Source organism: Nicotiana tomentosiformis, chromosome 4 (genome assembly GCF_000390325.3).
Source record: "Nicotiana tomentosiformis chromosome 4, ASM39032v3, whole genome shotgun sequence".
Taxonomy (NCBI): domain Eukaryota; kingdom Viridiplantae; phylum Streptophyta; class Magnoliopsida; order Solanales; family Solanaceae; genus Nicotiana; species Nicotiana tomentosiformis.
Window position 1 is genome coordinate 86,217,992 of NC_090815.1, and position 9,306 is coordinate 86,227,297.

Sequence of the window (9,306 nt, forward strand, 5' to 3'; positions counted from 1 at the left end):
GCCATGCTATTTACACATTTGGTTGGGATTTCTCTGGGCTGGATAAGTCTGCAGAGGTCGAGGCCATTTAGTATCTTTGATGCGTCCGATAGCCGATACGATGGCAGTTGCGTCAACATTGAAGTTATATTCTGACAATCGTGGTGCTTCTTTAGGTCTGATATGCCTGTCGAAGCCATTCTTGCTCATGAGCCCTCGAGAGCTCTGACCTCGGTCATTTCTCCTTTCACTTCGTACAGGGTTTCGCCCAGATCCGTTGCTCCTACGATCTCCATTATATGGCTGGTATCGATCCCTGTTCAACCTAGGTTCTCGATCAATGTCCCTATTGATTCTGTCAACGGGCCTGATAGGATAAACGGACCCGCAAGGAGCTCCCAGCAGGTCGTCTTCGACTCTAATCTTCGATTGATACCGATTATGTAAATAGGCCCAGGTAACAGCCGGGTATTCAATCAAGTTCTGCTTCAGCTGTTGTGAAGCCACTGAGCTTCGTACATTGAGTCCTTGAGTGAAAGCTTGAGCAGCCCAATCATCGGCGACCTGTGGTAGATTCATTCGTTCCTTTTGGAACCGAGACACAAACTCTCTAAGCATCTCGTTATCTTTCTGTCTTACGTTGAAAAGGTCCGACTTTCCAGTCTCGACATTTATGGCTCCGGTGTGTGCCTTTACAAAAACATCTGCAAGCATAGCAAAAAAATCAATGTATTTGGCCTATTTCTTTCCCCCGGAAAAGGAGGAGGAGGATTAATCTTTTAAAATTGCAACACTTCCCTATATCTTTTAAATGCAACTTCTTTAAAGGGTTAACCTCTTATAAAGAAGAAGGGTCGGTCTTTAAAAAATGCAACTCTTCCCTGCGTTATTTCTTGAACTCTCTTACTTCATCACTTGCTTCCAACATGTAAACATAATATTCACTTTGTACTACTAGCCACAATCACCAAAAATCGTCATCCTTTCGCCCTCCAACATTATTACCTTTAATTGTTATGTCAACCAACAGAAAAAAAAAATGTTTTTTCAATCAACACTAAAAATGAGCAAAGTATAAACAGAAGAACATATTTAACTCTCAAAAAAAGGAATAGAAGAAGAATCACTTTTAACTTAACAAAATTTGAAATTCTCCCCTTTCATCCATAGCAGATATTGTAGTACCGGGATGTCCTTGAATTTGTTGTTTTCACTTTCTTATATGACTTAGAACTAGACTTATTATCACCAGCCTTATTCCACTGCTTGTAGTACTACAATGAACTCTTCTATTGGCCTCTAGTCAGATACACTACGAAGAACCCTGAAGTCAGCTTAACTTTCAGCTTAACCCAATCCAGTGTCATCTTTTCACCCATCTGTCTGAGAAGTCGTCCGTTGGTCCAATGATAGCAACTGGAGTGCAGTCCACAATGGTTCTTTCACACACATTTACTTATACCACATCTTAATTAAGAACAATTTCTTCGCCCATGTTCACCTTAGACTAGTTCTACCATGCACAAGTGAAAAGGCTGATAGTGCCGAGTTCCTTCTCTGAAGCAACACTACATCCTCCTTCTATGGGGATTGACCTCGACTTGTTGTTTGATTGAATAGCTTTCTGTTCTTCACTGGCCATCAATCTGTTTCTGCCCCAATTGGATATCCTATTGCAGGTGAAAAAAGAAGATTCAGCAAGTAAGACAGCTAGCTTTTCATCTGCCATGCGGCCAAACATATACTGAATAGGTACAAGCAAATGATACAATAAATTCGGAGGTACTCCTTAAATTAAGTTCTTATATCCTTACCCAACTTTGATTGTAGAAACTCCAATCAGCTTTTTCAAAATTCTCTTCTAAAATTATTCATAGTGTTACACTACAGAAGTATATAAATACAACAAAGTTGTCTCACATCAGAAGTATAAATGGAATAAAAATTTTAACCCTCCAGAAAAAGGTTTTCTACACCTCATAAATTCTTCTAATTCTTCCCTCCAAATCAACCAAAAAATACAAAAAGGTCAATCTCCAAAAGTTCTTTTCTTCCCGCGTTCAACTTTCTTTCCCTCCAACTTGCTACGATTTCTTGTTGCAGAAGATCATGGTTTTACTAGCACACAATCAGACACAAAGCAAATAGAGAAAAAGAAATAATACAAGGATTTAACGAGATTCGACCAAGCCTGCGTCCTCAGGGCAGAAGCGGAGAGTTTTTCATTATAAATGCGAAGAATAGTACATAGATCCCCTATGACAACCGCTTTATATAGATCACAAGTATTCAGCCAAGCTTTTGGTAAAGGTTGATTTATGTGAAGAAATTGCAGTGGAGTGGTGATAGTAGATTTCTAATTTGGTGGAGATGAGGAACGAGTTGAAGAAAGTGATGGAGCAGTGAAGGAGATCGGGTCGACCGACAGAGAGGTGATGGAGGTTGTGGTTGTTGGGTGGTATCTGGTCTAGTTTTGAGGTGGTGGTTCCGATTTTTCTAGTGGTTTCAATTTTCCGGTGGAATCCGGTTGAGGAGGTGAAAAGGAGAGGAGATGCTACGATAGTTACTATGAAAGCCATCAACAGTGATGAAACTGGTGGTTCTTTTCTCATTGCTGATGTCGGGTTGGGGTATTGATGGGTTTAATAGTTGTTTTGCGGGATGATGGTTGTCTTTTTTGGTTGAAGGATGGTGTTGGCAAGAAAGAGTGGCCATGGAATCTCAGACATACTGGATGGGAGGTGGCAGTGAGGTAGTGAAGGTGCTCTTGCCTCTTTTAAGGGGTTTCAGATTTATGGTGGTATTGGGGGTGGGGGAGGGAAATGGGGATAGGAGGTGGAGAGGGGAGCTGGTGAAAATAGATGGGTTAAAATTTCGCCACGTGGGGACACATGGCAATCCCAGGTGTTAATAAGTGTAATTAGAAGTTAATTTGAACAAATAATGCTACGTCTCGAAATAAGGGTATAGGTGAGCTCTTTTCATGACAGGGCCTCATTTTGATCCCAACTATTAATGGAGGGAAAAGTTAGACCATTCGGCATAATTTACGGGCAAATTTGGACCTTTTCCTACAGTCACGGCTGCCAAGACAACAACATTTGAATGCTTGTATGAGGAGCTGGGGGTAGAGGTGGTGACAAGAAACTGCTCCGGTTAGCCGAGGCTAGAAGAGAAAGGCTTGGGACCTGGACCAAGTGAGGTGCATCAAAGACGAGGAATGTAAGGTCTTGGTAGAGGCGTCCTGTATTAGGCGAAGGTGGCAGACGTACTTTCATAAACTCTTGAACGAGGATGGGATTGGATCATTGAGCTTGGGAAGTTGGAAGACTCGGAAAGCCAGCGCGATTTCGGGTTTTGTAGACGTATTAAGGTTGAGGAGGTTATGCGAAAGATGATGAGGGGTAGGGCGACCGGACCAGACGAGATTCCGGTAAAATTTTGGCAAAACGCGGGCTGGGCAGGCTTGGAGTGGCTTACTGATTTGTTTAATGTTATTTTTAGGACGAAGAGGATGCCCAAAGAGTGGAGGCGGAGTTTGATAGTGTCGTTGTACAAGTACAAGGGTGATATCCAGAATTGCAATAACTATAGAGGTATCAAGCTACTGAGTCACACCATGAAAGTTTGGGAGAGGGTGGTAGAGAAGAGGGTGAGAAGGATTGTGTCTGTTTCGGAGAACCAGTTCGATTTCATGCCAGGGCGGTCGACTACAAAAGCCATTCATCTGGTAAGTAGGTTGATGGAACAGTATAGGGTGAGGAAGGAGGACTTGCATATGGTATTTATTGACTAAGAAAAAGCCTACGATAAAGTCCCTGGGGAGGTTTTATGGAGATGTTTGGAGATTAGCGGTGTCCCGGTAACGTACATTAGGGTGATTAAGGACATGTACGATAGAGCTAAGACTCGGGTGAGGACCGTAGGAGGTGACTCGGACTATTTCCCAATGGAGATGGGGTTGAATCAAGGATCAACTCTTAACCCATTTTTATTTGCCCTGGCGATGGATGTGTTGACGCGACACAATCAAGGAGAGGTGCCATGGTATGTTATTTGCAAATGACATAGTGCCGATTGATGAGATGCGTTGTGGGGTTAATGCTAGGCTAGAGGTGTGGAGACAGACCCTGGAGTCTAAAGGTTTCAAGTTGAGCAGGATAACGACAGAGTACTTGGAGTGTAAGTTTAGTGTTGGGGCTCATGAAGCAGAAGTGCACGTGAAGTTGGATACACAAGTCATCCCCCAGAGAGATCGTTTCAAATATCTTGGGTCTGTGATACAGGGTAACGGGGAGATCGATGAGGATGTCGCACATCGTATTGGAGTGGAATGGATGAAATGGAGGCTCGTTTCTGGTGTTTTGTGTGACAAGAATGTGCCACCTAGATGTAAGGGCAAATTCTATAAAGCGGTAGTTAGACCGTCCATGTTGTATGGAGCCGAGTGTTGGCCAGTCAAGAAATCCCATGTTCAGAAGTTGAAAGTAGCGGAAATGAGGATGCTGAGATGGATGTGTGGGCATACCAGGAGAGATAAGATTAGGAACGAGTATATTAGGGACAAGTTAGGTGTGGCTCCTATAGAAGATAAGTTGCGAGAATCAAGGCTGAGATAGTTCGGACATGTGAAGAGGAAAGACCCTGAATCCCCGATTAGGAGGTGAGAAAGGATGACCATGGCGGGTCAGAGGAGGGATAGAGGAAGGCCTAATAAGTACTGGGGTGAGGTAATTAGGCAGGACATGACGCTACTTCAGCTTACCGAGGACATGACCCTCGATAGGAGGGTGTGGAGGTCGAGGATTAGGGTTGTGGGTGGACAGACAGTTTAGAGTTTCGTCTAGGCATCCTAATAGTATTAGTACTAGTCTTGTATTTTTCTATGCCTAGCCCATTGCTATTTCATATTGTGTCATTATTTCCAGCAAGACTGAACCTATTTTTATAGTCTCGTATTCTTAGATATATGTTGTTGCACGTATCTTCATTTGTGCCCATGTCTAATTACCTGGTTGTTGCTACTGTCTGTTTATTGCTTCATTTTCACTTCTTTTGAGCAGAGGGTCTTTCGGAAATAGCCTCTCTACCTTCATTAGGTAGGGGTAAGGTCTGCGTACACTTCACCCTCCCCATACCCCACTTGTGGGATTTCACTGGGCTTGTTATTGTTGTTGTTATTCCTTCTTGTTTTAGTAGCTGGTACAATGTAGGTGCTTGGTATGAAAAGGTAAAAGCATGGTCAAATTGGGTGGGTCGCGCTGTGATCTATTAGCTATTACTTAGTGCATCTTGATCCAATTCATCTTGTCTAAACAAACTTTGGACATGTTGCGCATGACCTTCTTATAGCCTTAACTCATTTAACCCGACCAAATTTGACGGACTGGCCCATTTGACACCCTAGGACTGAAGATGTACTTTTGAAATATCAACATGACCCAAAATGGTCAAACCATGACATATGAATTGCGATATGAAGAGTATATCCGAAGTTGTATGTTGGCTTCCGGAACCATTTATTATAAACATTAAAATAGAACTGTATAACAATTGTGAAACCATTAAGCTGTAGACGAGGACTAGGGAATTAGATATCTTCACTGGACAAAAGAAATTTCATAAATAAGCATATATTAAAGGCAGTAGGTACAGCATCATATGCACTAAAAGGGAGCAACCACATTTTCCTCCACCCAAATTATCCTCAAGGTAAGATGCTTTAACAGAAAAAACAACTAAAAGTTACAGAAAAAATGGGAATACACAAGAGAGCACATAACAGTACAAAAAGTACAACTTATATAATGCATAGGGAGAACATCTATACACCTAAATGAAAATACTAACACTTAATAGCCGTCCCTTTTTTTTCCCAACAACATAATTCCACTTCTACCTGTCCCTTCTGTTAGTACGGTAAACAATGATCTAATCGGAGTTCCACACTTCAAAGGAAGTCTTAAGAAATTTTCTTCATTAAATTTTCAAACATGTATCATACAAAGGTAAGAAGAAATGAGTGGTGTAACATACATACCAGGAAAAGAAAGATATGTTCCCTATTTATCTGTTAGAAACAGCCATCATGCAGCCATTTCCTTGTCGCAAATGCCAAAGCCACCACAGATGATCAGCATTTATATTACCAAGAGTTATGCAGCGGCCACCTAAACTGCAACTTCTATGTGTTTCTGTTCAAAATATTGTTGTGTTTGAATTATGCAAATACTCATAGGTTCAAGCACTTTCCCGAGATCTGAGTCTGCAATCAGTGGCGAAGCCAGGAAATTCAATAAGAAATTTGAACACCCTTTGCCAGTGGGCTATGCAAGGGTGTTCAAAGTCTATTTTTAATCAATAACAAGTAGTATTTTACCTTATACGTACTATAATTTTTTGGCGAAGGGTGGTCAGTTGGGCCAACATAGATTCGACTGTGTCTGCAATATTTGGCTCCAGTAAAGTATTGGTCTGACAGCAATCAAAATATTGTTGCAAAAGTTCCAAATCAACAAGCAGGCTGTGTCTACATGTTTTAGTGACAATAGCCTTGGCCAACCTTGTTACAAGTTAGTTCTCATCCATACTTTGAAGCAGAATGGAATAGAAAATTTCTTTCCTTCAGAAGATTAAGTTGTCTGGCAGCCCATTCTCCTAACCTTGTATTCCCGTGCTCTTTGGAAGAGTCAAAAACTCTTGCTAACATAGGGGTTGTTGGTTGAAATGGCATCTTCTTAACAAAATCTTCAAGCTCGTCAAAGAATCCATACAGACCATACAGCTTAATCATAGATTCATAATGCTCCGAACGTGGTATAATAAAGTAATCACCACTCATTGAATTGAAAAGCAGCCTACCCAATTTCACACAACCGTGAGAAATGCATGCAAGCAATACAGCTTGGAAGGTAGTACCATCTGGCTTCACACCGTCCTCCTTCATTACCTCAAACAACTGAAATAATATTTCACTTCGTTTATTATAATAACATCCCAGCATCAGAGAATTCCAGAGAACAACATCTTTCACAGGAGTCTCAATGAAAACATTCAGTGAATAGTCAAGACAACGACATTTGGAATACATGTCAACCAAAGCTCCTTTAATCACGATATCCAAATCATAACCATTTCTAATCATAAATCCATGGATTTGTTTACCATGTTCAAGAGCAAAGATATTTGCACAACCCGCCAAGAGAGTAGCAAAAGTGAATTTACTAGGTGTTGCCTCTCCTAGCATTTCCCAGAAAATTAATAAAGCTTCTTCACTCATCCTATGACAAGCATAGCTACTCAACAAAGCATTCCAAGAAACCATATCTCGAAAATGACTCATTTCATAAAACCAAGCTCTAGCCCTTCTCAAGTTCCCACATTTTCCATACATATCAAGAAGTGCATTGGCAACGGATAAGTTTGAGTAGAAACGATGCCTATATATATATCCATGAACCTGCTTTCCCAACTCAACATCAGAAAGCCCTGCAGAAACATTTAGGATCAAACTGAGAGTCACATGATCAATGTCCCTCGTATCTTTGCACATTAAAACAATTAACTCCATTGCTTCATCCCATTGTGAACTACGCGCATATCCTGCTAGCATTGCATTCCATGAAACCATATTGCGTTCAGGCATCCTATCAAAAAGCTCCCTTGCTTGCCTGGTTTTCCCACTCATGGCATATCCTGACACCATAGAAGTCCAATGAATCAAATTTTTAGGGGATAGCAGGTCAAACATCGTTCGAGCACTCACTAAATCCCCACATTTGACATACACATCAATCAGAGAGGATGAAACCACCTCATCCTCTTCATAATTAATCTTGATTGTAAATCCATGACTTTGAATTCCTTCACGAAATCCTCCAAAACTAGAACAAGCAACTAGAGCATTTGAGACTGTAAATGTCAGCGGCCTCGCATTAAGACTAATCATTTTGAAAAACAGAAAGACAGCCTCTTTTCCATTACCCATCTCAAGATACCTCCTAACAATCACATTCCAAGAAACAGCATTTGGACTCTCAATTTCATCAAACATTCTCCGCGCATCACCCATTCTCCTACACTTGCCATACACATCCACAAGTGAACTCCCTAAAATCACGTTACCGCCAAAACCATATTTCAAAATGAGGGCATGCACCTGTCTAGAAAGCCAAAATGCCAAGGTAGAGGCACACGAAGCAAGAACACTTGCAAAAGTGACCTCAGCAGCAAAAATCCCAGACTTATGCATATCAGAGAAAACGCCCAATGCCTTCCCGGAATACCCATTTTGTGAATAAGCAGTAATCATAGCATTCCAAGACCCACCATCTCTTTGAGGCATTTCATCAAACAGCTCTCGAGCGTCAGCCAAACACCCACACTTACCGTACGCCTCAATGGCTCGATTGAGCAAGAACACAGGTGGGGTTGGGGCGAAGCTGACCAAATGGGACTCCACTTTACGGACTTCGACAATGGCCTTCTTAGAGGCAGAGATTCTGAAGAGATGAGCATAGAGATCAAAAGGGAAAGGTACTGGAGCTGAGAATAAAACAGAGACGGCCTTTCCAAGTCGGCCTAAACGAAGGTGGTTGAGGATTGTGGTGGTTAAGGCTTTTGCTTCTTGAGACCTTGGTGCTTTGGAGGTGGTGGGTTCGCCATTGATGAGATGGTTCAGAACGGAGGCTGCGTTTATGCCCATGCAAGTCGCATGGAAAACTGAATTCTTACTGTCAGTTTAGAGACTCAAAAATATAGTAATACCATTTCATTGACAGCGCTAGATTCGGTTTTGACTGTGGCGAAAAATTAATTAACATCACTTCTCACTAGCTTGGATGATTTGTCTACTTAATAGACAAGTCGTTGTAGGCTGTACCCTACTTTTCTGTGCCCCCACCTTACTTTCATGTACGGAATGCAAGTAAGCAAATTGAAAATAGTTAATCACCCGTATTATTCACAAAAAAATAGGTTACATAATGAACTTTTTAAAAATAGATCAAATATAGATAAGAAATATATTATCCATTTAAAAAATGGGTAACCAATTGATAACTAACGGATTTAACTTTTACATGTGTAAAGACTCAAATTGAGGGTTTCTCAAATTTGGGAGACTAAGAATTCTCTCTAAAGTGATCATATTCAAAAATACGTAGACAACACGATTACCCATATTATCTGTCGGTTAATCCACTTTTTATCTGTATTAAATATGGATCGGGTCGGATTATTTCTCCATTTTTTCATTACCCGTTTTCGATTCGTCCCATATCCGACTCGCCCGTTTGACACCCCTAAATGTAAGACAACAAAGTGAAA

The 9,306-nt window shown here is 41.2% G+C and overlaps 2 protein-coding genes across 4 annotated transcripts; one reads left to right on the forward strand and one right to left on the reverse strand.

The window, feature by feature from the left end:
• Positions 1–1,011: 1,011 nt before the first annotated feature.
• LOC104097624 (pentatricopeptide repeat-containing protein At3g26540) lies at positions 1,012–8,866 on the reverse strand. 3 transcript variants are annotated; one of them, XM_009604221.3, is made up of 3 exons: positions 6,370–8,866; positions 6,020–6,244; positions 1,012–1,649 (listed from the first exon to the last, which is right to left on the reverse strand). In XM_009604221.3, exon 1 carries the CDS (start codon positions 8,681–8,683, stop codon positions 6,560–6,562), a length of 2,124 nt encoding a protein of 707 aa, XP_009602516.1. In that variant the 5' UTR covers positions 8,684–8,866; the 3' UTR covers positions 1,012–1,649; positions 6,020–6,244; positions 6,370–6,559. The 3 variants fall into 3 exon arrangements, with proteins under 3 accessions (XP_009602516.1, XP_009602515.1, XP_009602514.1); XM_009604220.3 differs by having other exon boundaries at positions 6,359–8,866; XM_009604219.3 differs by having other exon boundaries at positions 6,020–8,866.
• Positions 4,065–4,598, forward strand: LOC138910072 (uncharacterized). The gene has a single exon (XM_070201294.1). It carries the CDS (start codon positions 4,065–4,067, stop codon positions 4,596–4,598), a length of 534 nt encoding a protein of 177 aa, XP_070057395.1.
• Positions 8,867–9,306: the final 440 nt, after the last annotated feature.